Here is a 27,901-nt window from a genome sequence, read left to right as displayed (position 1 = left end):
TACCCCCCATCTTCCCCGTTACCTTGGCATCCCTTACTCCGCTCCTTGACTACCATGGCTAGTCGTAGTAGCACTAGGCTTTTGGCCCTTGCCCTCATTGTCCTCCTAAGCGTTGGGCTCACTTCTGCCGCTAGATCCCTCACCGGAATCAGCAGTGGTGGTGGCGGTGGAAGTGGTGGCGGCGGCGGCGGCGGCGTCTCTGGCGGTGGTTCTGGGTCTGGTTACGGTGAGGGTGCTGGCGGAGGAGTTGGTGGAGGATACGGGAAGGGAGGCGGTGGTGGTGGAGGTGGTGGAAAAGGCGGTGGCGAGGGCTCGGGCTCTGGGTCCGGGTACGGCTCTGGTTCGGGCTATGGGTCCGGTGCTGGCGGGGGTGCATATGGTGGAGGCTACGGGAGTGGCGGAGGTGGTGGTGCTGGCGGCGGCTCCGGCGGAGGGCATGGAAGCGGGAGTGGATCGGGATACGGCTTAGGAGGTGGTACCGGGTATGGTGCCGGCGGTGCCCATGGCGGAGGCTATGGCAGTGGCGGCGGCGGTGGAGGCGGCGGCGGGTCCGGCAGTGGCTCCGGCTCCGGCTATGGGCACGGTTACGGTTCCGGCTATGGAAGTGGTGGGGGCGGAAACTGACACTACTGGAGGAAAATCCCTATCTTATAATATGCCTTGCATAATGGGTCCATAACGTGCTCTCGATATAGTTGAGAATAAATTTGCGCTTTTATGCCTACTACTGTATGGAAGGCAGCTTTCCTGCTTAAATAATAACTCAAGAAAAGTTTATAGTACGTCATTTTTTGTTGCTGGGTAATTTAGTATGGTGCTACATGGTACTTACCCTTTCATCTAATGTAAAAGGAAACGTCCGATTGTGGGGAATAATTTCTCGTAGGAAGGAAAGTCACACGTTTCTACCAATTTGAGTTAAAAAATGCACTCAAACTCTAAAAGAAACTCGAGTTGCAAAGATTTTTGTGGGAAAAATCTGGAGTTTCCCTGAAAAGTCCAGAATTCTCTAACACTTGGAATATTTTTAGATATTTCGTGAAAATTCCTATATTCTTCTAGGAGCAAGATATTTACAATGTCTAAAATATTATTCTAACTACTAAATGGATAACAAGAGACATCATCCTATGTGATCACTTTTATTACTAGCCTAACTCTATAAACAGGAGAGGGGGTTCTCATTTGTGACGCAAGTCTCCACGATACTAGATTGAATACTAAGTGTTGTTCAACCACTTTACTTTTTTCTAGTTCTCTTGCTATTTACTTTCCCTAGTTTTAACGAACAGGATACTAGCCTAATCTAGAATTTACTAAGGGGAAAGACGGAATCAGCTATGAGAAAGCTATAAGTACACGATCCACTCTTAAGATAATGATCCATCTTGAGTTGCAGCGAGTATGCCTATCATGCTGCACCAACAAAAGCGATGTCACTTCGTAGAAAAAATAGATTTAAAAATAAACTTAGTCTAAAAATCGAGATATGGCAAATTAACCATACAATTGATTATATTTTTTTAAAAAAATTAAATAAAATAAAATTGGTTACTGTTTGCATGTATCCAATGCAACTCCAAAATTATCAGGATATTTAAAAAAAATACTTGGGATTTGGGATTGTCCTAGTTCTCTCTTCTTCCAGTAACTATTCTGTTTTTCTTTATACAGGATCATAGGGCAACCCTTAACAGGACTTTTTGATAGAATCAATGCGCGTATGCTAAGCTAATGACTGAAGTCCGATTTTGATTCTTAACTACAGGCTTGGGCCTAATGCACAATGCCCAGACCAAAAGTTCAGAGTTCAAGGTCTATAGGGCATTGCTATTTTAATTTTTGCCTAACTATTGTTTTCAAAAATCTGAGAACAAAAATATCTAGAGAACAACAAATGACAGTGAAACCTTTTTTTTCTGCAATTCTTTGTAAAAACTTTGGAGCTTTCGGTCGCTTTGGAAAAAGAGTGAAACTAAAATGAATAGCGGAAGTTTTATGCAAATGCTCTTCAGCGTCAATCTTTCAATGATATTTAACTAATTTGAAGAGAAAAAGGAGAGATAGGCCTCAGTAAATTTCTTGATTTGAATAAAGTTTACCTTAGAACAATGCTATGTAATGACATTTTGTAAAATGTAGAAGCAACTGGATTAAATTTGGCTATAAAATTATAACATTTGAAACTTTCTAGATGCTTTAATTTTACCACTGCCTGTTATTATGCATAATTCATATGGAAATCAAAAATCTCAAACAGGCTTTTTATGTTGTATGGGTCAAATCTTGTAGGATGTGCGTCTACCTGCTCATGCTGGTAGGCCAGGGCATGATAATTAACACCGTTAACATTGCTATTATATAGTTCTAGTATTATACAATGCCCAGTCCCTTCATCTCACAGGCCATCATGGGAAGTTTACAGCCAGCCAGTGGATTTTTACGCAACAGTGATGGCTTCGATGCAAGGGGCAACATTTGTTCTCAAATTTTTGCTCGAGAATTACATATTTTCTGTGAAATTGACCTCAGAGACGCCCGACCTCAGGGCGCCCGACCAAGCACTCGACTTCGAGGCGTCCGACCAGGGCATTCTTGACCTCGAAAGCCCGACCTTGTCATCCACCCGCTGCAGCCGCATCCTTCTGCAGCTCCACCGCATCATGCTCCGTTCGCCAGCTCAACCGGGGGACCATGCCCTGCTACCGCTGTCAACAATTAATGTGTATGGCCTCCGCAGATCTCCGGCTCATTCAACAATTAATGCGCATGCTATCCACGGATCTCCGGCTTACCCAAAATCTCAGGCCCTCTACGACAACCAGTTGACTCACTCGACTACGTCCGATCACCCACGACGACTCATTGGCTCCAGTCTGGTCTTCCACGGCAATGCATTAATTCACACGATCGTGCTCAATTATGATGGAAACTCATTTAATTCGTCCGGTCATATCACAGGTAACCCTGTATCCCTCCTATAAAAGGAGAAATTCTTCCTCTTCAAAGGGGGGATTCTTCTTCTTGATCCGGAAACTCTGACTCCGAAATGCAAAACTCTCTCTTTCTCCACAAAAGCCTCCTCTGACTTAAGCATCGGAGGGCCGGCGTCGGAAACTCCGACCACCGGCTTTTTTGCAGGTCCCCCGGAGGACGCAGCCCGCCAACGCACCGCCACCCGCCGGAGCTCCTCCTTCTCGGTCGAGCGGTCGCCCCCGAATCCAATTTCCAGCAACAGTTGGCGCTAAAGAAAGGGATCGAGTTGCGGCCATGAAGCTAAGGAGCAAAGGAGCCTCCAACGCCTCGAGGCGTCCCGCATTAAATCTTGGACACTCAGTCCAGAAATCACCACAAAGACCTCTGGTGGACCCAGCCCCCCAAGTCCAACCGGAACAGTTCAACATTCTGGTGCAACAAGTTCAAGCCTTGGCCGCAGCGGTCCAAGGCCTGCAACGTGTGGCGCCCCCCCATGCCGCCTCCACAAGTCCAGGTCCAGTCAGTGCTCCCTCCAGACGGACCGGCACCCCAAGGCCAAAATCTCTATGGCTCCTCGAGGACCAATAATAAAGAACGATGCTACTACCAAGGCTCAACCCGAGCGTTTTCCCGGAGAGAGCCGCTAGAAAGAGGCCTGGATAGAAGGCCGCAGCTATCGGAAGCCGAGTCAGCCCCGGGTCAACCCGCACCGGAACAGACTATCGTGGCAATCCCTCGGGGCGAGGAACTCGACAAAAAGGTCGAGAAGCTCGAGCGCCAGATCGAGGCGCTCCACGGCAGGAAGACGAGGCACGAATGTGACTTTGAGTTTACCACCAAGTCGCCTTTCTCCCGCCAGATTGAGATGAACCGATCCCACCGAGGTTCAAAATGCCCCAAGTGGAGCCCTACAATGGGACTACTGATCCCCTCGACCACTTGGAAAGTTACCGAGCCCTCATGGCGTTGCAGGGGTCCTCGGAAGCTGTGCTCTGCAAGGCCTTTCCAGCAACTCTTCGAGGAACGGCTCGGCTTTGGTTCTCTAGACTGAAACCAAGCACGTTATCCTCTTTCGAGCAGTTCGGCAGGCAGTTCGCCACCAATTTTGCTGCCGGCAGACGCTAGCGACGAACGTCGGACTCCCTCCTTGACATTAAGCAGAAGGAGGGAGAGTCCTTGAAAGACTACCTCGACCATTTTACCGCCGCAATCTGGAAGGTCCGCGAGCTCGACCAGTCAATAGCCATGTCGGCACTAAAAACGAGGGCTCGATCCTACAGGTTCATCTTTTCTATTGAGAAGAATTTTTCCGCCAACTTCATTGCAATGTTGGCCGAGGAGGCTATCACCTCCAAGCGGGGCGCGACCGAGCAAGCCTCGAAGAAGCAAAATAGGCGCCGCAAGGAGCGTGGCCACCCGAGAAGCCGATCCCCCCGCCAAGATAAAAACCTGCCTCGGCTAAGGAGTCCACCTCGATAGCGCGCGCAGCTCCGACCGAGGTCCCTACCTCGATCGAGATCTCCATTGCGGTCGCGGATGCCCCGGGGGAAATACGAGAGCTACACTCCCCTCAATACACCCCGGGTAGAGATCCTTATGGAGATGGAAGGCCGAAACTATCTCCGACCCCCACCCCCGATGCGGAAAATAGGGGCTCAACGCAACCCTAGGAAATATTGCCGCTTCTATTGGGACCACGGCCACGACATGGAGGAGTGCTTTCAGCTTCGAGATGAGATCGAGGCGCTCATTTGCCGTGGAGTACTCGACCGGTTTGTGCAGAACCGGCGCGGGGAAAGAAGACCGGTAGAAAATGCTGCGCCGTCCGAGAACCCAAACGACAACAAGCCCATTGTCGGCACCATCAACACTATCGGGAGGGGCCCGGCTGAAGGAAGTTCAGGTGGAGAACCAACCGGGAGAAGAACCCCTCTGAAGCGTCCACGCACCTCTGAAGCAATCTCGTTCTCGGACGAGGACTTAGAAGGAGTTGAGACTCCTCATGATGACGTTGTGGTCATCTCCATGATCATAAATAAATTTGATGTAAAGCGTGTCTTGGTCGATAATGGAAGCTCAGCAAATGTTTTGTACTGCGATGCCTTTCGAAAAATGGGGATGACAGAGGACCAGCTCCAGAGAATGAACGCTCCGCTTGTCGGATTCACCGGAGACTCGGTCCCGGTAGAGGGTGAGGTCAGCTTACTGGTCAGGTCGGGCTCGCCCCTCGAGAGAGCACCGTGAGGAGGGATTTTCTTGTGGTCCGCCTGCCCTCGGCCTACAACGCCATTCTTGGACGACCAAGGCTTAACGCCCTCCGAGCTGTGGTCTCGACCTACCACCTGCTCTTGCGGTTCCCCACCGACCGAAGAGTAGGCGAGGTTCGTGGGGACCAGTCAATAGCTAAGCAATGCTATATGGCGACTCACAAAGCAAAGCAACCGGCTGAAGCACCGAGCCAAACGGAACAATCAGCCGAGGTGCCAACCCAAACGTTAGATCAGATGCTACCCATTGAAACCCTGGAAGTGCGGGACGCCTCCCGGAAAGAACGGGTAGAACCTGGTGAGCTTCTTATCCAAATCCCCTTAAAAGAAAACTGCCTAGAGCTAACCGTGCAGGTCGGCTCCAGCCGGAGCTCTCGCGAAACAGACCACCTAATCGAGTTCCTCTGGTCCAACATGGACGTCTTCGCCTGGTCGCCCACGGACATGCTGGGGTAGACCCCGAGGTCATGGTTCACCGACTTCAGGCAAAACCGACCTACAAACCTGTGAGGCAGAAGAAACGGAGCTCCGCGCCGGAATGACAACGAGCAGCGGCCGAGGAAGTAGACAAACTTCTCGAGGCCGGCTTCATCCGGGAGGTCTCCTATCCAGATTGGCTCGCCAACGTAGTCCTCGTGAAAAAAGCTAACGGAAGGTGGCGCATATGCATGGACTACATCGACTTGAACAAAGCCTGTCCAAAGGACAGCTTTCCTCTCCCCAACATCGACCAGCTCGTTGACTTCACCTCGGGACATCAGTTGCTGACCTTCATGGACACCTTCTCGGGACATAATCAAATCCGAATGCGCCAGAAGACGAGGAGAAGACGGCCTTCATCATCGATAAGGGCCTTTATTGCTACAAAGTGATGCCGTTCGGGTTGAAGAATGCCGGAGCAACATATCAAAGGTTGGTCAGCCAAATCTTTAAAAATCAAATAGGCCGAAACATGAAGGTCTATGTGGACGACATGCTGGTGAGGAGCCGAACAATAGAAAACCATGTAGCTGACCTCAATGAGGCATTCTTCACACTTAGAAAGTACCAAATGAAGCTCAACCCTGCCAAGTGCGCATTCAAGGTCACCTCGGGCAAATTTTTCGGCTTCGTAGTAACCCAGCATGGAATCGAAGCAAACCCTGAGAAGATCCAAGCGCTGCAAGAGATAGTGCCACCAAAGACAGTCAAAGAGGTACAACAGCTCACTGGGCAGGTTGCAGCTCTGGAAAGATTTGTTTCCAGGTCGGTCGAGCGGTGCCTCCTATTCTTCAAAATCCTCAAGCGGCCGAAGAACTTTCTATGGTTGGAGGAATGTCAGCAAGCTTTTGAAGAGCTCAGGCGCCTTCTTGCTTCCCCTCCATTACTCACAAAACCCCAGCAGGGTGAACTCCTCTATTTGTACCTGGCCGTCTCTCCGGTCGCGGTAAGTTTGGTCCTGGTCCGAGAAGATAACAAGCTTCAAAGATCGGTGTATTATACCAGCCAGGTCCTGAGGGATGCTGAGACCCGATATTCCAAGCTAGAGAAAATAATTTTTGCCTTGGTCATCTCGGCTCGAAGGCTCCGACCCTACTTCCAGGCCCACACTGTGGCCATACTGACCAACCAGCTTATGAAGCAAATTCTGTAATGGTCGGATCGCGCGGGGAGGATTGCGAAGTGGGCAGTCGAGCTCGGAGAGTTCGACCTTGAATACCGTCCGAGGCTGGTGATTAAAGCCCAAGCGCTCGCTGACTTTATTGTGGAGTGCACTTTGCCGGACGATCCCGAGCTCGCACGCACACCAGCGGAGGAGACCCCGAGGCAACATGGGTTCTACATGTGGACGGCTCCTCAACCTCGGGGGGTAGTAGAGCAGGCCTCATTCTCACTAGCCCAGACGGGGTAGTCGCGGAGCAGGCTCTACGCTTCGAGTTTCCTGCCTCGAACAATAAAGCAGAGTACGAGGCACTCATTGCAGGGCTCAAATTGGCAAAGGAGCTGAAAGTGGAGGACCTGAAAGTCTTCAGTGACTCCTAACTGGTCGTGAACCAGATTTTGGAAAACTTTGAAGCAAGAGAGCCATCGATGCAGAGATATCTCCAAAAGGTGCGAGACCTCACGTCCATCTTGGGCTCCTTCAACATCCAACACATTCCCAGAACAGAGAACATAAGGGCAGACCAATTGTCGAAGCTGGTGACTTTCCGCATGAGCGAGCTCCCTAAGGCAACAGTGCTCGAATACCTCCAAACGCCCAGCACAAAGGAGCCCGAGCCAACCCTCTGCATCGAGACCGAGCCGAGCTGGATGGTCGAGCTCGTCAGCTATCTGCAGAACGAAGTCCTCCTTAATGATGAGCTCAAGGCCCGCCGAATCAGGCGTCAAGCCTCCCGATACATACTATATGAAGGCAAGCTTTACCGAAGGTTGTTCACTTCTCCCCTCCTCAGATGTCTCCGCCCATCAGAGGCAAGCTATGCCATGCGGAAAGTTCACGAAGGGATCTATGGGAACCATTTGGGAGGATGAGCACTGGCCCACAAAATTTTGCACCAAGGATATTATTGGCCCACGCTTCAAAAGGACGTATTGAACTTCGTCCGAAGGTGCGATCGATGTCAGCGGAACGCCAACATTCAGCGCCAACCCTCAGCCCCGCTGACCTCGATCGGCGCTCCTTGGTCGTTTGCCCAATGGGGGATTGATATTATGGGACCGTTCCCCCTGGACACCGGGCAGAGAAAATTTCTGGTTGTCTCCATCGACTACTTCACCAAATGGGTCGAAGCCGAACCAATGGCCCGGATCTCCGAGTCGAAGATGCGAAACTTTGTCTGGAAGTCGATAATCTGCAGATTTGGACCCCCCGCATCCTTATATCTGACAATGGTCGTCAGTTCGACAACACTCATTTCAGAGAATTCTGCTCCGAGCTCGGCATCGACCACTGCTTCACCTCGGTCGCCCATCTACAGACGAACGGAGAAACTGAGATGACGAACCGCACCATCCTTTAGGGGCTCAAGGCCAGGCTCGACCGATCCAAAGGGCAATAGGTCGAGAACCTCTACAATATTCTTTGGGCTTACAAAACTACATTTCGACTTCCCACTGGCAAGACCTCCTTCAACTTGGCGTATGGAACAGAAGCCGTCATCCCCCTGAAAATCGAACTCCCCTCACCAAGAGTGGAGCACTACGATGCAGCCTCCAACTCCTCTCACCTCAGGAGCAACTTGGACCTCGTTGAGGAGATGAGGGAGGCTGCCCGAGTCCGCATGGCAAGGTACCAACAGAAAGCGGCACAGTACTACAACTCCAGAGTAAAGACCAAGCTTTTCAACGTGGGAGATCTTGTCCTCAAGAGAACTGAAGATTCTCAGCCTGCCGAGCAGGAAAAGCTTGCCCCAAACTGGGAGGGGCCATACCAAATTGCTCGAGTCCAACGGTCCGGAGCGTACAAGATGGAATCTCTCGAAGGGATCCCCATTCTCCGAAGTTGGAACTCCAACAATCTTTGAATGTATTATCAGTAAAACATTCAGGGGTCTCCGATGTTTGGAAACACAACCGACACTATGGCTCCCTTCTTTCTTTTCAATCTACTCACAGTTCTCCCTTAACTGTTCAATACTCTTCCTGATATTGGGACGCTTGTGAACTTCAGGATACCCGACCAGACTTGGATGCCCGACCAAGCTGAGATGCCCGACCAAGCTCGGATGCCCCAGCCAAGTTTGGGATGCCGCGCTGACATCGAGCTCAGTCCCGATCTCCATCAAAGCCCCCGACTAAGGTCGGGATGCCCCACTAAGTCGACAGCGAGCCCAAGCTCCCTCGACCTCGGAAAGTGTCGCGGGATCGACAGCGAGCCCGAGCTCCCTCGACCTCGTGCACGGTCCCCCAACTAATGTCGGGATGCCCCGCTAAGTCGACAGCGAGCCCAAACTCCCTCGACCTTGGAAAGCGTCGCGGGGTCGACAGCGAGCCCGAGTTCCATCGACCTCGTGCACGTTCTCCCGACTAAGGTCGGGATGCCCCGTTGAGTCGATAGCGAGCCCAAGCTCCCTCGACCTCGGAAAGCGTTGCGGGGTCGACAGCGAGCCCGAGCTCCCTCGACCTCGTGCACAGTCCTCCGACTAAGGTCGGGATGCTCCGCTGAGTCGACAGCGAGCACAAGCTTCCTCGATCTCTGAAAGCATCGCGGGGTCGATAGCGAGCTCGAGCTCCCTCGACCTCGTGCACGGTCCCCCGACTAAGGTCGGGATGCCCTACTGAGTCGACAGCGAGCCCAAGCTCCTTCGATCTCGGGAAGCGTCGCGGGGTCGACAGCGAGCCCGAGCTCCCTCGACCTCGTGCACGGTCCTCCGACTAAGGTCGGGATGCCCTGCTGAGTCGACAGCGAGCCCAAGCTCCCTCGATCTCAGGAAGCATCACGGGGTCGACAGCGAGCCCGAGCTCCCTCAATCTCGTGCACGGCCCCGTCCGACTAAGGTCGGAATGCCCCGCTGAGTCAACAGCGAGCCCAAGCTCCCACGAACTCGGAAAGCACCGCCAAACGCCGCCAAGTCAACCGCGAGCCAAGTCTCCCTCGACCTCGCAGCGACATCTCCGCGATATCTCCATGATGCTTCGACGACATTCGGCACTGTTCGACGCCCCCTTTACAGTAATATGCCCCAATTTGAACAAAGGCACCACGCCGGGTCGACCACAGGCCGAAGAACGCCGCTAAAAGTCGATCTTGAAGTGGAGTCGCTTAGCTCGACCCAAGACACCCATCCAGCTCCGATTGTTCGAGAGCAAAGTCTCAGCTAGGCTCGGAATCCCCCGACCAAGGTTGGGATGTCCCGTTGAGCCAGTTGCAAGCCCGAGCTCCCTCAGCCTCGCGCACGACCCTCTGACTCGGCTCGGAGGCCTGTCCCGGTTCAAACGCCTTAGACCGGTTCGAAACGTCCTACTACGTCGATCCTGAGCTCTACCTAATAATGTCCCGGCCAAGCTCGAGGACACCTACTCTCATCGACCACAAATTCAACTTCAGATTCTACCCAACAACACCTCGACAAAGCTCGGGACCAAAGAGCATACAAGCTTCGACGACAACTCGGCTTCGGTCTACAATCCGAAGACCTAATAAAGTCCCCCCGGAGACCGAGCCCAAGGACTTGGCGAAATTTTGTTGAAAATCTAAAGCCTAAAGCCTAAGCACTCGGCGGGCTCTGGCGGGTTCCAAGCTCAAGCACTTAGCGAATTTTTCTAAAAGCCGAGCCCAGGGACTTGGTGAAAATTCACCAAACAAAAGTTCAGCTTAAATAGCTAAAGTAAGAGTTCGTTATAAAAGCAAACATAAGACTGGGGAAAAAAGCCTTCATTAGTAAAGGGCCCTGAGGCCAATTACAAAGCCCGACGAGGAGGCCGACCTCATCTACAGAAATAAAGAAAAAGCGTCCTAAGGGGCAGCTGCAGCTTCGGCGCCGACCTTGAGGTCGTCCACAAAATCACCTCGGAATTTTCAGCCGGAGCCTCCTCGGGGTCCTCCACCGATCCGGGCACATTTACAGTAGCCTCGGTCGGAACGCCGCTAGCGGCCTCGGGAGCAACTTCGGACGCTCCTTCAGAAGCGCCTCCGACAACTTCTCCAGGGGAAGCCTCCTGAGCGGTCTCCTCGACCACTTCGACCTCGGCCTCGACGGCTTCCTGCTCGGCCTCAGGGCCCGCAGGCGTCCCGCTGGCTGCGCCGCCATCCGCCGGACCTTCGGGCTCGCCCTCGCCCTCGACGATCCCCCCGCCGGGCTGAAGACTATCGAGATCGTACTGAGGGCAGATCCGCCGCATTTGCCTCCGGAAGTCGTCGATGCCATGGATAAGCCCGTCCATGGCCTCTTCCTCCATCAAGTCACGGAACTCTTCCGACTCCTGAAAGAGTTGCACCGCATTTTGGGCTTGCTCCAAAGTCCTCTTTTTTCGAGCCTCGAGCTGCTCGATCTTCAGTCGGGCGACCCCCGCCTCATGTTGATGGCCAACGATCGCAGAGCGAGCTTCGGCTAGATGCGCCTCGGAGGCGCGCACCTCTGACCTAGCCAAAGCGTGCACGGCCTTCTCCTCCTCGAGCTCCGCAATCACCGATCGTAGCTCGGCCTCGGCGGCCTCCGTCCTTGCAAGGGCCTCCCTTTGCGAGGCCTCGGCTTCGCCAAGCCTCTTCTCAGCCTCCTTCTGCGCACTCTGGCTCCTCCGAGCCTTATCTCGATAGTCGGCTGCCACAGAGATCAACATATCGACCTCGTGAAGATGCTATAAAAGAAAAAATGAAGGAGTGAGCCGAGACCGAGAGTCGAATATGGGAGTTAAGGCAAAAAATTTACCCGAATGGCGGAGCAGAAGGTTCCATCAATGAGGCTGTTTAAGTCTGCAGCCTGGAACTCGGCTCGATCGGCCGGAAGCAGCGCGACGCGGAATACTTGACGCACTATCTGGCCGTCGTGAAGAGCTGAGTCACCCTCGAAGACGGTCCACTTCGGGCAGTAGGGCCTCCTCTCCGGATGGGCCTCATCCCTTGAAGAACCCGGAAGATTGGGTCTCACCGAGTTCGGCAAAGATGAGCTCGGGACCCCTAGGCCGCTCCCTGGCTCGGGGCCCGAGCGCCGCAACCGGATGACCTGACGACTGGAACGCTAAGAGATAGGGGCTGGACAAGCGAGGGCCGCGGAAGTCCTCGCAGAGCTCGAGCCGGCGCGCTCGATGCCCGGAACCTCCTTCTGGATAGCGTCAGAAGTCCCGGTCCCGGGGGCACTCGCTTCGGTGGCCGCGGCCGTCGAGGACCTAGCTTTCTTCCTGGGCTCGGGTGGAACCCCGCCGGCCTCGGCCGTCCTTTTCTTGTACCGGGTGTAAAGAGCTGCATTACTGGTCACCATCCCCGGAATATCTAAAAAGACGAAAAAAGAGAAGCCCGGATGTCAGGTTGTCACTAAAGAAGAAAGGGAAGGGGGGAAGAGAGAAAAAGAGAAAAAGTACAACAAATAAGACAAAAGACGACAGAACAGAGCCACATAATCGCTCTTACCCTGAGGGCGCGCCGAGCTTAGGCCGACATTCACCAAAGCCACCTCACTCAGGAGGTCATTCAGAAGAATGTTCTCCTCGAGGCTGTAAAGAGCGCCGAGGATCTTCTGCTTGCTCTCTGAAAGTCTGGGGAGCTTGTTGGCGGCCTTGAGCCGGGGCTGCCCTCACCTGGGGTCGAATCCCCACGTGTGCTCAGAGGAAAGAAAGAAAAACTTCTCCTTCCACCCACGAATGGAGGAAGGAGCACCCCGGAAGAATGACCTACCGCCCCGAAGGGCAAGGTAAAGCCACTCCCCATCCGCCGGATTGGACTTCAACATGAAGCACTGACGGAAGACATTTACCGAGGTCGGTATCCCGTGCGCAAGGCAGAGGGACAGAAAACCGATGATGGTCCTCCACGCGTTCGGTGCGAGCTGCGCCGGGACAAGCTGGTATGTCGCCAGAAGCTCGTTCACGAAACCATGCAAGAGAAATCGTAGGCCGGCCTAGAGTGTCTCTACGTACACCCCAATCCGACCTGGGAGAGGCCTCGTCACCTGATCCTCCGACCCGTGGGTTCAAGACAAAACCTGCGCCGAGGAAAAATCCACTCGCCGATCATATCCAACTCCTCCTCGACCAAAGTGGACCCGACTTCGTCCGGGCCACAACCCATCTCCCAAAAAAAAAAAAGAAGAAGAAAAGAAGACAAAAACCCTCCGAACAAATAAGGGGGAAGCACCTACTGAGATTTCCGCCAAAAGTGCCGACGACCCAAAGGTGGAAGATCAAGATGATCGCTGGAAAACGCCTTGGAACACTGCCGAAAGAAACTAAACGAAGATCAAAGAACAAGGGGGAAGAAAGCAGAAAAAGAAACAACAACAGCGGCGGCCAAACGAGAGCCCTTAGGGCCAGAATAAGGGTTTATATAGACCCTCCCAACGACCCAGATTGATAGAGCCGGATCCCACTTTCCACCAGGATTATGCCACGTGTCGACCTCGGAAACCAAAGCGGCATATCAACCTGGATCAACGCTTTAAAAGCAAAATCAAAGCGGCGTCCCGTCGAATCTCGGGACCTCATTATGAACCTGCGGCTTCAAACGGCTTCAAAAAGCGAAGGGGCGTCACCTTTCCTTAAGGACGCCCCGAAGCGCGTAGAATGGCGGAGAAATTTAAAACTGCCCGGTCCCGCCAACCTGGAATTACTTCCTTCGTCCGAGGTCGTGGGCTACTCAAACTCGGAAGGTCGGGGGGTAGTGTTGGAGAAAAAATGGACTGCTGTCGGCACATGACGACGGGTGAAGCGGCAGCGACCTCAAGGCGCCCGACCTGGCGCCCGACCAGGCGCTCGACTTCGAGGCATCCGACCAGGGCACCCGACCTCGGCATTCTTGACCTCAGAAGCCCAACCTTATCATCCACCCGCTACGGCCGCATCCTTCTGCAGCTCCACCGCATCATGCTCCGTTTGCCAGCTCAACTGAGGACCATGCCCTACTACCGCTGTCAACAATTAATGCGCATGGCCTCTGCAGATCTCCGGCTCACTCAATAATTAATGCGCATGCTATCCACGATCTCCGGCTTACCCAAAATCTCAGGCCCTCCACGGCAACTAGTTGATTCACTCGACTACGTCCGATCACCCATGACAACTCATTGGCTCTAGTCTGGTCTTCCACGGCAATGCATTAATTCACACGATCGTACTCAATCATGACGGAAACTTATTTAATTCGTCCGATCACATCACATGTAACCCTTTATCTCTCCTATAAAAGGTGAACTTCTTCCTCTTCAAAAGAGGGATTCTTCTTCTTGATCTGAAAACTCTAACTTCGATATGCAAAACTCTCTGTTTCTCTACAAAAGCCTCTTCTGACTTAAGCATCAAAGAGCCGGCGCAGGAAACTCCGCCCACTGGCTTTTTTGCAGGTCCCCCGGAGGACGCAGCATGCCGACGCACCGCCACCCGCCGAAGCTCCTCCTTCTCGGCCGAGCGGTCGCCCCCAGGCCCTATTTCCAGCAACACTAATTAATTTGGTTGCCCTTCAAAAACATGTACATATGCTTCTATGTTGTCTCTCTACAGGAAGTGTATGTAGATGCGATACCAATTATTTAAAATTTCTTCGGAAACCATCCATGCCCAACATTTATCCACTCTATTTTTTCTTTTTTTTAATGGCACTCAGGTGACTCCTAGTTGGTCAGGCTTTTCAGCAGTGCTGTTGCAGAAAAAAAAAAGGTACAGCAGCTGTTGCAGCCTGTTGCAGAAAAAAAGGTATTTGAATAAACATATGCTGATTGACTGAAGGCATTAAAACATATCAAAGAACAATGTTCACTTGTGATGGCAATGTTTAGAGCCAAGATACTGTATTAAATTTTTGGAACCTATAATAAATTTTGCTTTATAAAAACTGAAAGCAGCTGATAACAACAAAAACAGCAGCAACAACAACAAAAATAAATGGTGACAGCAGCAGCAGCAGCAGCAAAGCAGTAAAAATGAAGGGGCATATGCTTATGGAAAACAATAGAACCGTTGTGACACAGAAGTTACATGTCAAATCACCTAATTTCCTGCTGAAAGAGCATTGCCTCCACCAAAACCAAGAATTTTCATGAAAAAGTATAATACCCTCCTTTTTTTCAAATTTCAACCTCTTTATCACGAGTACCATCCTCAAACAATCATGCCAGCACAAAATTGCAAGTACAGCATTGTATTCATTTTAAAACAGATAAAGCTCATATCATTGCAACACAATTGAATCTAATGAAATGTGGCACAACTTCTGAAGCTAAACATCATAGCTCTCAATTTTTCTCTTTACTCGAAGTTCTCCTCTGTTCTAGATAAGGGTAGATCCTCTGGTATTCTAAAATGGCCCAAACGAGGTGCCTAAAAGAGAACTCTGGCCATAAAGGGACTGGATTTTGCAAGTGGCTAAAAGTAGTTTGCCAGAGAAGGAAATTACTCAGCCGAGTTTCTCCCGATGTCCTGATCACAATATCAGGATCAGGGCAATCAGACGTGTACAAGTGCCGCTCCAAATCAGTGACTGAAATCACACTATCCTTGTTATCTGCCTGAACTGATTCATCTTTATAACCATTATTATACCCTTTCCGTATTCTGCCCCTCTTTTCTACACATGATTCTTCAACAGCATGCATAATCTCATTCGTCGACGTGTAGGCCACACATACTGAAAACACTGGTCCCGTGTTCCTGGCAGTGCTTGCCATTGCCTTTTCAGCTGCTAATCTTACCGGCTCGCTCAAAAGACTCAGGTTTCCCCAAAAATTAATCCTAATTCTGTATTTGTTCACAATGCTCTCTTCCTTTAGCAATTCATCGATCTTTTGCTTCATTAAGTCCATCAACGACTGCACCTCATCAGGTTGTCGTTTAAAATTTTCAATACTGAAAGCATATACAGTCACATACTTCACACCCATCTCATAACAGTATTGGAGAACAGATGTGAGAGCTGTGAAACCAGCCCTGTGACCATTACCCTGTTTGACTCTCCTGCTCTTGGCATATCTACGATTTCCATCCATGATAAACGCAATATGGTTAGGCATTGGACCAAAAGAGAGCACAAAAAAGAGGCATTTACGGAGAAAGCACCAAACACCACCAAGGAGATTGGATGCACTGTTTTCACGTTGCGTCTCCATTACCAAATCCTACCCTGGGAATACACATATTCAGGTCATGTCATTAGTATAAATTAGAAGGACAATATATCAAGGAACCCATCATAATAGACTTGGGAAGGGTATCAATAACTACAACCTATCTCAGAATGACAACGACGACGACGACAACAACAACAACAACAATAGCTTTTGTTCCCTCCATTTCTTTAGAGAACAGAAATATCATAAATTTGAGGATGCAAAATCAACACATAATGCACTATCCTGATTTTATTTTTAAACACGCAATAATCTTATAGACCATTAATAACTATTAGTGTCTGCTCGATATCATAAATTCATTTTTTATGAGTTTGTTGCATAGTATTTATGTTAATTTCTTCCATCAAACAAACTAGGCATAACTTCTAAAAAGAATTAAGAGTAAGGTGCATAGCACCTTCCTTACATGATGCAGTGAGAAATTGAAAATTATTTTGGTATTAAAATTAGAAGATCTTGTCATACAAACCAGAAATTTCCAAATCCTGTAAAATAAGTTTTAAAAAGATCCTATCCATCAGATTTCCTTTTAGGAGTCATAGCATCAGAAGTTTCTACAAAATGATCATGAAGGATGTAGCTATCATGACATGATAAATTCTTGCTGAGATTCTTTTCATGATGAACCTTGATGCATGAGAAGGTCAATATACTATTTAGAAATGTGACAAGAGTTCAGTAAACTTCTGGCATAACCCAGCCTCTCAATAATATCTTATGGTAAGCAGTTTCGAAATGCAAAGGATAGGCACTCGCGGCATCATCAGGCTAGTGCTTTTAACATGTCCAGCAGAGCCTTTTTAAAGTCACCATTCATATATCTGAAGGACACTACAGAGGGAACGGTGTTCCTATCAGATAAAACATCGGATAAGGTGCAGTACCTTTTTGGTATAGCACCTACACATGGTACAGAAAATAACTTGTTGCTATGAACAGGAATTTGGAGGAGTGTTGTATCATTTCTCTTTTCAAAAAAAATAATTTTTTACAGATCAAACCAAAAATTATGCTTTGCCTCAAGTTCTGTTCTAGGAACCTTCATAGTAGTAAAAGGGCTCCCCATGTTTTACAAAGGGAACAAGCAATGAGAGAAGTATAAGGCATGCTATCGAATGCCTAAACTGTATGTTGAAACCATTATACAGCTTCCACCTTCATTACATTCAAGATCAGATACAAATAGCAAAAAAATCCATTGCTCTGGTGACTATAAATTTGACCTTAGAAGATGACACTACCATCCAATATGTTAGGACATGATTCAATGTACAGTTTTTGATTTTTTTTAATTTAAACTTTGTTTAAAGCTAGATACTAATTGAATACATGCACCAAAGTTTTTTTTCCCTGTTATTATTTGGCTAGCTCTGTGGGTTTCTGCAAAAATGGTTGAAAACATTTGGGCATTCAAGCTGTCGTTATCTTCCATGAATAATATAACTTTGAATGATAAGATATTTCACCAAGGCACATGAAGTAATACCAATGAAACTAATGAACCTTTGCAAACAAATGGAATTTGTTCGTACTAGTGTTTCTTCATCAGAAAGTAGTTGAATGACAAACAACTACCAAATAAAATGCTTTCAGTTTTATTCATATAAACAAATTATACATAAAGGAATATAAAGAAATAATTTTAGATGCTCAAAGCATGAGATATGGAAGATAGGTCTTTTCTGCAAGCTGTTGCGAAAATATGCGAGGTCGGTACATAATTGGTTCTTTATGCCTTTTGCTTCGGTTTTCGTAGCGGTATATTCTTAAATGCAAGCAATCCTAGACAATATTGTCCATGAATGGGAGGACAACTGGACCCTTAAAGCCATTTATACCTAAACATAATTCTAAAATTGTAAATGAAGGTCCATGGGCAGGACTTCAAAATATTGTGGATTATGGGAGCTATAGAAGGACAACCATCTGAAGAAAATCAGAAAGCCCCAACTTATAATTAATTGACACAAAAAAAAAATTGAACAATGATTGATAGATATTAATAACATCAACCGGAAACTATATATCAACTTATAATTATGATATGCTATGCCACACCGTACTGGACGGTACCAGACGTACCGTACCGTACCGTCCTGGTACCGATGGTGTACTCCATACCGTCCTGGCACTGGTACGGAGTCCGATACCGGTACGGCGAACCTTGTTTATAATAATATTTCAAAAATGGACCACATGACAACCTAGGTGCTTGCTTAATGCATATGGCTACCCAAGGGCCTTCCTAGCCTAATTAGTCTACATGTGTGGCCTGACCAGGAGGGACTTTTAACTCTTGGACCCTCACACACCCCTCTTATATTAGGTTAATTTTATTTAACATCACCCTGGATGATTTTGCATTATCATAAATGGAACCGAGAAACCTCAATTGATTGCTGCTGCCTTATTGCTTTAGAGACTTGCAAATATATCCAATTGCAAATGCAGCTGTTATTTACAAGTAGAGATCTTGTAAGTCGTTATTGCATTGCGCAACTATAAAAATTACTATTTTGACACAGCAACTAATTATTGCTTTGATTCAAATTATACAAATTTCATATTTGGATTTTCTTTTTTGATCTTTTTTTTTATTATTTTTGGTTTGTTTAACCCTTTCTCCTTCGATTACGCAGGAAACTTCAGGCACTCAACCACTGGCCCCCCTGCCTAGAACCTACCGTTCCCATGGGCAGCCTGTAAGAGTGCAAGATGCATAGCGCTTTTGAAATTCTGGGCTTCTGTTACCCTGTTAATTGAAACAACTTATAACTAAGGGAACTTGACTATAATGGCTCAATTAGATTGTGGGCGGAATGTACTGGGTAACAATGCTTGACTCTGAACAAAGTACAAGGTTTAAACGGCAACTACAGGAAGCTCCCCAGTGCAAAATACAGCAGTTTGAGCAATCTATCTCTCTTTGAATCAACCTATACATTAAAATAATTAATATCTATTTATTTCTATTGATACTAAATTAAAGAAGGAGAAAAAAATATCTATGACAATCTATGATCCGTAGCTTCTTCTCTTTGTGTTTTGATAGTCAAACCATCAGCTTAATCATTCAAAGGATCTATTTGGCTCCAATGCAGCAGAAAACTACTGAAAATGCTAGATATCAATGAATAAAATCCATCCATCGCAGCACATGAACGAATAGAAATTTATACAAGTAATCTAACGAAATTCATCTAAAATCCATGAAAAGAGGCTACGATTGATATTAAATAATACATTAGAAACAAGACGAAAGATTCAATTTTGTGGGCCGGGTCGCTAAAAAAATTATGGATTGAGTAAGAAAAACAGATCAGATGAGTGAAAAACACAAGATGGAAAAAGTGGAGTGCGGAAAAAGATCGAGGACGTGGCGGGGATTGACGCACCTGGATCTCTGAGAGAAGAGGGAGAAAAGCCGGGACGGAGCGGCAGTCGCTGGCCGGCCGCGAAGAAGGGAGCAGAAGACGCGAGAGGACCAGCGGGTACTCGGACTTTGTTCCGCTTGCTTTTCAGTTTTCGATGGACGAAGGCCGTGGACGAGCATCGAGGGAGCGGCGGCGCACGAGACTGCAGATGATCGACACGCGGGCATAGCGCCGATTGGATGCTTGGAGATTAGCACACCTATCGCGGTTGGAAAAAAAAAAAAAAATATATATATATATATATATATACACACACATAAATATCCTTCTAAATATCTAATTTTATATAAATATTTTTTAAAAATTAATATTTATATACATATACCTTTGTAAAATACTTATTTTGCTATTCTACTCTATTTTATTTTTATTTTTGTATATATATCCACACCATCTAATGCTGTTAAAAAATTAACGGTTTGAAATTAAAATAACTAAAATATTCTTTGAATAGACGTGTGCCAAAAGAAATATACGATTACGATGGAAAATAAAAAAATAATTTTAATATTTTATTTTATTTTTAATTTAAATAAATAAAGTTTTTATTAATAATGTTAGATGAACCGTTAGGAATATTTATGCAAAAACAGTATTTTATGAGGATACATAAATAAATATAAATTTTAACAGGATATTCACGTAAATTTAAATTTTTTATAAAAGTATTCAAGCTAAAAAAAAAATTCTTGTTGGTTATGACCTTTGGGGTGCGAGGGAGGAGGTTTAAAAAAAAAAAAAAAAAAAAAAGAAAGAAAGACACAAGAGTGTCCCAATATAAATTCAGCTTACAAAGAAAATTAAATATAATGCATATCTAAAAGGTTTGTGGAGAAATTAAGAATGACGAGGAGCCCCAAATCATTGATGCTTTTCAACAATTTTTTCGGCACCCAGCTACTTCCATAGTCTAAAAGTGTGAAGAATTTTGTGAAGAGTTACATAAATAGAATTTTTTCTTAGTAGAAAGATCCTTCTATTTTTTCTTGCCATATATGCTAGAATATGATCATTAATAACTGATCCCAAGCTTTTCTAACTTGTGGCTGTTTTTTTTTTACATCGCCAATGAGTCCAAATGGAGATTAGCTGGCTATTCATGAATGTTCAAGCAAGTCTTCGAGGTACATCATCTAGATTTAACAAAAGGACTTATGAGAAATAGGTGGGAGACAGATTCAACAACTACAAAGCGGACAACCCCCACTCACCAGCCGTTCCCTTTTTTGCAAGCACGTCTTCCACATGGAGCTTATTGTCAAGACTAGCGGCACTAGCCGCTATCTTCACCTTCTCCGGTGCCACCACTTTTCAAATAACCTATAGTAAGGATAAAGCAAGCCGCCCTTCTTAAATCTCAATGGACTTATAGTATGTGCGAGGACCATGCGGGTATGTGTTTAGTCCTACATCGATTATTCGTTGGATAGATCTTGGGTACTTGTACAGGATCAAGAAATCCAAATAAAACCTTCCGGCTAGCCATTTTAGATAAGGTCCTAAATTGTTATAAATAGTATCTGTTACGGGGGAACTAAGCCGCCATGCTCCACGTGACCGGCACGCGCGCCCATGAAGACTACGGCTGTCCTTTGATCCAGCAATCCGACCCCGAGTCGGATATCTTCGGCTTCGCGGCCCGACCTCGAGTCGGCTGCCCTTCGATCCAGCAGTCCGGCCCCGAGTCGGACATCTTCGGCTTCGCGGCCCGACCCCGAGTCGGCTGCCCCTTAATCTAGCAATCCGACCCCAAGTCGGATATCCTCAGCACCGCAGCCCGACCCCGGGTCGGCTGCCCCCTGATCCAGCACTCCGACCCCGAGTCGGAGATCTCTTGATAACGACAGGCTGCTTCCCAGAGGCACGCCGAGGCCTCCTGCTCCACTACTCCCTGCAACGGCTGTATCCGATGCTGTTCCACGATCTCCTGTATCAGCCGTACAAAGCGGAACTCCACTACGCCCTGTCATGGCCGTACCCAGCGCTGCTCCACGACGCCCTGTAACGGCCATGTCAGTGGCCACTCCGCCGCGCCCACGATGACAAACCCCCCTCAGAGACCCTCCAGCCAGGTATATATGCGGCTGGGGGGAGAAGGGGGGGTAAGCAATATCTTCCAGAGCACTCTCTTGCTTGCGATTATTATCTCTCCTTCTCCTCCAATCTCCTCTGACTTGATCGTCGGAGGGCCCCCACTACCCCAGTGGTGGTGCGAGGCTTGCTCGCAGGTTTCCTGGTGGAAGGTGGAGCGTAACCAACACCAACCAAGACAACTCAGACGGAACCCCGTTCACACCGCTGTGTCAATCGTTCTCGATTTGGACCACCAGCAACAGTTGGCGCTAGAGGAAGGGACTGATCTCAGAGCGATCGTAATGGCATGGCGAGGTGGTCGTGGAGCTTCCAATGCCTCCGGTCGCGGGGCCTCTCGCGCCTCCGGCCGGGAGGCCGCTGCGTCTCCAACACATTCTCAGCAACACTCCACCATTCCACCCCCCATTCAGATGGTCGAAGCCGCTCAGTTCGACCAGTTAGCCCAGCAGGTTCGCACCCTCGCGGAGGTAGTGCAGAACCTGCAGGGTGTGATGTCTCGAGCGCCACAGCGGGCCCAGGAGCCGCTGCCCCCCGAGCGCTCACCTGTCTTCCTCAACCCGCGCTCCTTCCTCTCTCATGGGGAGGAGCGCCGGCGCGAGGAAGGTTCTCGAGCACGGTCCATTCTGCCAGGACCTTCTCATCGAAGCTGCGCGGGGTACGAGAGGCGGACCCGGGCGCGTTCTCCGACCCCCCAGTCCTCGAGGGGCCCGCACTCCAGTCGGTCCCCCTCGCGCCGCTCCTTGTCTCCCACCCACCGGTCGCGCTCCCTGGACCGGCGGGTGAACAATCTCCACAGACAACTCCAGGTCCTGAAGGGCCACTCCAAAGATCTCTTCGCCGACTTGGAGATCTCCTCCCAACCGGCGCTTGCCTCGAGGATCCTGCGGACCCCAAATCCGCCGGAATTCAAAATGCCGGCGATCGAGCCCTATGACGGGGCGGCGGACCCGCGGGATCACGTGGAGAGTTTCAGGACTCTTATGCTCCTCCATGGAGCATCAGATCCCCTCCTCTGCAAGGCCTTCCCGGCGACCCTCCGTGGCCCAGCCAGGGCGTGGTTCGCCGGCCTGGAGGCTGACTCTATCCAGTCCTTTGACCAGTTCACTCACCTCTTCATCAGCCATTTCGCCGTCAGTAGCCGGCGGCGATTGGTTTCCGACTCCCTCTTTGATGTCCGGCAAAACGAGGGAGAAAGCCTGCGGGATTACCTTACCCGCTTCAACAAGGCTACATTGGAGGTCCGGAACCTGAGCCAGGAGGTGGCTCTCTCAGCCCTGAAGCGTGGCTTCCGGAAGGGCAGACTCACCTTCTCCCTGGACAAACGCCTGCCGCGGAGCTTCCCGGAGCTGTTGTCTCGGGCGAACCAGTATGCAGACGCCGAGGAGGCAGCCGCCCACCGGAACAAGGAGGCCGCCGAGGCCCCTCTAAAGCTCGGGAAGAAAAGGCGAAAAGAGGCACCCCAGAGGAGGAGCCCGACGCCTCAACATCGGCGCAGAAGCCCGTCACCGGCGAGGAACCACGGCGCCCCACGCCCTCGTTCTCCGCACCGACGCTTCAACCGGTACACCCCACTCCTGGCCCCCCGGGCCCAGATCCTTATGGAGGTCAAGGGGCGGGAGAACCTCCCGGTCCCGAGGCAGATGAAGAAAATCCCTGGGAGGAGGCCCTCTCGAGCGTACTGTGAGTACCACCGAGACCACGGCCACGACACCGAAGACTGCTTCCAGCTTCGGGACGAGATCGAGGCTCTCATCCGCCGAGGGCGTCTCGGTCGATATGTAAACGACCGACGTCCCCCCGCAGACCCGCGCCCGGCCGACCCGGCCCCTCAGGAGCCTCGGGAGCAGAATCGACCCGTCGCGGGCGTGATCCACACCATCACTGGGGGCTGCTCTCGGCCTGTGAGGAATGCAGGGGGCTCGGTGGAAGCATCAGGGGTGGCCGTCGCGAAGAGGCAGCGGGTCGGAAATGTAATCACTTTTTGTGATGAGGATGTAAAGGGGGTTCAGACCCCCCATGATGATGCCATGGTGATCTCCCTCACTATGGCGAACTATGATGTAAGGCGTGTTCTTGTAGATAGTGGAAGCTCAGCTGATATTTTGTTTTACGAGGCCTTCCAAAAGATGAGCTTGTCCCGACAAGTGTTGCACAAAACATCCACCCCGCTCATAGGATTCACTGGAGACGCTATCTCGGCCGAAGGTGTCGTTGAGCTGCCTGTGACTGCGGGCGTTGCACCCGCAGAAGCCACGGTGCGGCTCGGGTTCTTGGTCGTCCGTGTTCCCTCGGCCTACAACGCTATCCTCGGACGACCCGGACTGAACGCCCTTCGCGCGGTAGTCTCTACATACCATTTGCTAATGCGGTTCCCCGCGGCGGCCGGGATTGGAGAGGTCCGAGGTGACCAACCGACCGCACGGCAATGTTTTCTAGCAACTCTCAAAGGGAAGAAGCCCGTGGAGGCCCTAAGCGTCGAGTCCCTTGACGCCAGAGACGAGGTGGCTTTGCGGCACGGGGAGCCGGCCGAGGGTGTGATCGAAGTTCCCCTTGAGGAGGGTCGCCCGGACCGTACGGTCCGGGTCGGTGCCAGCCTCGACTCGGAAGCTCGGCTCAGGTTAGTGGAATTCCTCCGAGCCAATGCTGATGTATTTGCCTGGTCGGCGGCCGATGTACCTGGGATCGACCCGGAGGTCATTTCTCACGCCCTCAACGTCGACCCAACCCACCGACCAGTAAAGCAGAAGAAGAGACACTGTGCCCCGGATCGGATCCGAGTGGTCGACCAGGAGGTAGACAAGCTCTTGGAGGCAGGATTCATAAGGGAGGTCAGCTACCCCGAATGGCTGGCAAATGTCGTACTTGTCCGGAAGGCGAGCGGGAAGTGGAGGATGTGCGTCGACTACACCGACCTGAACAAGGCGTGCCCCAAAGATAGCTTTCCGCTTCCACGGATAGACCAACTGGTCGACGCGACTTCCGGATATCAGCTGCTGTCTTTCATGGACGCCTTCTCCGGCTACAACCAAATAATGATGGCTCCACAGGACGAGGAGAAAACTGCCTTTATAACAGACCGGGGGCTGTACTGTTACAAGGTAATGCCCTTTGGTCTGAAGAATGCTGGCGCCACTTACCAGCGCCTCGTCAACAAAATCTTCAAAGGGCAAATCGGCCGGAACATGGAGGTGTACGTGGACGATATGCTGGTGAAGAGCCGCCATGCCGACCAGCACATCGCGGATCTGGAGGAGACTTTTGCCACCCTGCGGAAGTTTCGCATGAAGCTGAACCCAGCGAAGTGCGCCTTTGGCGCTTCGGCCGGGAGGTTCCTCGGTTTCATTGTCAACCAGCGGGGGATCGAAGCCAACCCTGACAAAATCAAGGCCATCCAAGATATGTCCCCTCCGACCAAAGTGAAGGAGGTTCAGGAGCTCGCTGGAAGGGTCGCCGCGCTCGGACGATTTGTGGCAAAATCGGCCGAACGCTGCCAACCGTTCTTCAAGGTGTTGAAGCGCCCGAAAGACTTTCTTTGGACGGCCGAATGTCAAGTGGCATTCGACCAACTCAAGGAGTACTTGGCGTCTCCTCCCCTGCTGTCCAAGCCGCAAGAGGGGGAGATGCTCTACCTCTATCTGGCGGTCTCCCCAACCGCAGTCAGCGCAGTACTGGTTCGGGAAGAGGCAAAGCTCCAGAAGCCTGTGTACTACATCAGCCGGGTCCTACGGGATGCCGAGACGCGGTATACGAAGGCGGAAAAGATCGCCTTCGCGCTGCTCACCGCGGCCAGGAGGCTTCGCCCCTATTTCCAGGCTCATCCCGTCACCCTCTTGACCGATCAACCACTGCGGCAGATCCTCAGCAATCCTGAGAATGCGGGACGGCTGGTGAAGTGGGCAGTAGAACTTGGTGAGTTCGACATCCGCTACCAGCCCCGACCCGCCATCAAGGCCCAGGTGCTCGCGGACTTCCTCGCTGAGTGCACTGTGCAGGAGGCGGAACCTAGGCCGCCGGAAACACCCAGCCTCGACCTCCCAATCTGGACGCTTCATATTGATGGGTCGTCGAACCCCGAAGGTGGAGGGGCCGGGCTGGTCCTTACCAGTCCCGATGGAGTGATAGCCGAGTATGCCTTGAGGTTCGGATTTCCAGTGACCAACAACGAGGCGGAATACGAGGCCCTAATCACAGGACTCAAACTCACCAAGGAGCTCGGCATCCGGCGTTTGAAGGTCTTCACCGACTCCCAGCTGGTGGTCGGGCAGGTCCGAGGGGAGTTCGAGGCTCGGAGCCCGACCATGCAGAGCTATGTCTGGAAGGTGCAAGCACTCATTCCCGACCTCGGCAGTGTTGACATTCAGCAGGTCCCAAGAAGCGAAAATGCCAGGGCCGACAGGCTGTCCCGCTTGGTGGGCGCAGACGCGCACAACTTGTCGAGGGCGATCTACCTGGAGACCCTGGATGCCCCGAGCATCGGCGAGGCCGGAGCGGTGATGGCGATTGATCCGGAGCCATCTTGGATGGACCCGCTCGTCGCCTACCTCGCCGAAGGAATCCTTCCAGAGGACGAAGATCAAGCTCGGCGACTCGTCATGAAGTCCGCCCACTACGTACTCTATGAAGGGAGGCTGTATCGGACCTCGTTCACCGCCCCCCTCTTAAGGTGCCTCCGCCCCTCGGAAGCGGCCTACGCCCTCAGCGAAGTCCACGAAGGCATCTGCGGATCGCACCTGGGGGCTAGGTCCTTGGCGCATAAGATCATGAGGCAAGGCTATTATTGGCCTACCTTGTTGGAGGACTCAAAGGATCATGTGCGGAAATGTGACGCCTGCCAGTGCCACGCCAACGTCCAGAGAGTCCCTTCTGTCCCCTTGGCGCCAATCACTGCACCCTGGCCCTTCGCCCAGTGGGGAATGGATATCCTCGGACCATTCCCCGTCGCTTCAGCTCAGCGGAAATTTTTGATTGTTACAATCGACTACTTCACCAAGTGGGTGGAGGCAGAGCCGCTGGCTACTATCACGGAGGTGCAAGTCCGGAAGTTCGTGAAGAAGAACATCATTGTCCGATTTGGGGTACCTCGGGTCCTCATCTCGGATAATGGGCGACAGTTCGACAACAAGCATTTCCGTGACTTCTGCGAGGAGTTCGGGATCGAGCATCGGTTCACATCTGTGTCGCATCCCCAAACCAACGGCGAGGCCGAGGTCACGAATCGGACAATCCTCCAAGGAATCAAAGCGCGAATCGGTCGGACGGGGCAAGCTTGGGTCGAAGAACTCGAGAATGTCCTTTGGGCGTATCGGACCACGCATCGGACCCCTACCGGGGAGACGCCTTTCAGCCTAACCTATGGCACGGAAGCCGTTGTCCCCGTGGAGCTCGGACTCCCCTCACCTCGGGTGGCCGCGCACCGACCCGAGGCCAATTCGGAACAACTCCGAGGGAACCTGGATCTCTTGGAAGAAGCGAGGGAAATGGCGCAGGTTCGGATGGCGATGTATCAGCGGAGGGTGGCCCGATATTACAACTCCAAGGTCCGACCGAAGCTTTTCAGAATCGGAGATCTGGTGCTAAGGCGAGCTAAAGCATCTCGACCTGCGGAAGGTGGGAAGCTAGCGCCAAATTGGGAAGGCCCATATAAGGTTCGCTGGGTAAACCGACCTGGCTCCTACCAGTTGGAGGCCCTAGATGGTCGAGAAATTCTAAGGAGCTGGAATTCCGCTAACCTGCGGATGTATTACCAGTAGAACGACGATGCCAGAAAGACAGTTCAAAAATGTATAACGCTTTGCATTTCAATAATTTCTGGTTACAACGGCGTGCTCGTGTGATTACAAGGAATTCCCAGGGGGGAATTAGGGTGTAAAGAAAGTAAAGAAGAGGTGGAGACTCCGAGGAGCTGAAGATCTGGGATCCCGAAACCTCCATCTGAAGCGGTTGCAATCCCGTCGGAAGTGGATGCTTCCAACCGGAGGCGCCATCGGCGTCTCACGAAAGAGACGAAGAGCCGGCGCAGATGAAGAAGAAGTGGACGAAGGAGAAGTCCACACTGCCTCCAACCGGAGGCGCCATCCACGCCCCACGAAGAGGATGAGGAGCCGCCGCCGACGAAGCTCCCGCTGCCTCCAGAGGAACGCCACCTCCAAGGGATATTCCGGTCCTCCCCAGTGTTAGGGGAGAGAAGGAATACGAGGGGGAAGAGCATATGGAGGCGCGGTCCCGGATCAGGCGCCTGGTGCAGAGCTCAATCGGGAGGCTGAACTTCAAGGAGGGGAGATGTGATCCCGGATGAAACGCCTAGAGCGGAGTTCCGCCGGGGAGACCCTCCTTGCTGATCCCAGATGAAACGGCTAGTTGGCTGAAGTCGCGAGGG

General features: G+C 50.8%; 2 protein-coding genes across 3 annotated transcripts; one reads left to right on the top strand and one right to left on the bottom strand.

Moving 5' to 3' along the window:
* The first annotated feature begins 5 nt into the window (after positions 1–5).
* On the top strand, positions 6–782 carry LOC108511444 (uncharacterized). Its single transcript, XM_017843798.5, has one exon. It carries the CDS (start codon positions 55–57, stop codon positions 622–624), a length of 570 nt encoding a protein of 189 aa, XP_017699287.3. The 5' UTR covers positions 6–54; the 3' UTR covers positions 625–782.
* An 11,481-nt stretch (positions 783–12,263) lies between these two features.
* LOC103711167 (dehydrodolichyl diphosphate synthase CPT3-like) lies at positions 12,264–19,567 on the bottom strand. 2 transcript variants are annotated; one of them, XR_016395770.1, is made up of 3 exons: positions 19,393–19,567; positions 14,395–15,987; positions 12,264–14,296 (listed from the first exon to the last, which is right to left on the bottom strand). XR_016395770.1 is itself a non-coding variant. In XM_008797216.5 (2 exons), exon 2 carries the CDS (start codon positions 15,971–15,973, stop codon positions 15,104–15,106), a length of 870 nt encoding a protein of 289 aa, XP_008795438.1. In that variant the 5' UTR covers positions 15,974–15,987; positions 19,393–19,567; the 3' UTR covers positions 12,264–15,103. The 2 variants fall into 2 exon arrangements, 1 of the variants encoding a protein (XP_008795438.1); XM_008797216.5 differs by having other exon boundaries at positions 12,264–15,987.
* Positions 19,568–27,901: the final 8,334 nt, after the last annotated feature.

The sequence above is a fragment of the Phoenix dactylifera genome, chromosome 6 (genome assembly GCF_051530095.1).
Source record: "Phoenix dactylifera cultivar Ajwa chromosome 6, Ajwa_hap1_PhDact_Kaust_v1.1, whole genome shotgun sequence".
NCBI classification, from domain to species: Eukaryota; Viridiplantae; Streptophyta; class Magnoliopsida; order Arecales; family Arecaceae; genus Phoenix; species Phoenix dactylifera.
This window is presented reverse-complemented; position numbering and strand designations above follow the sequence as displayed.

Coding starts and splice junctions, on each gene's coding strand:
- LOC103711167 (XM_008797216.5), bottom strand. CDS start 15,973: ATGGAGACGCAACGTGAAAACAGTGCATCCAATCTCCTTGGTGGTGTT.
- LOC108511444 (XM_017843798.5), top strand. CDS start 55: ATGGCTAGTCGTAGTAGCACTAGGCTTTTGGCCCTTGCCCTCATTGTC.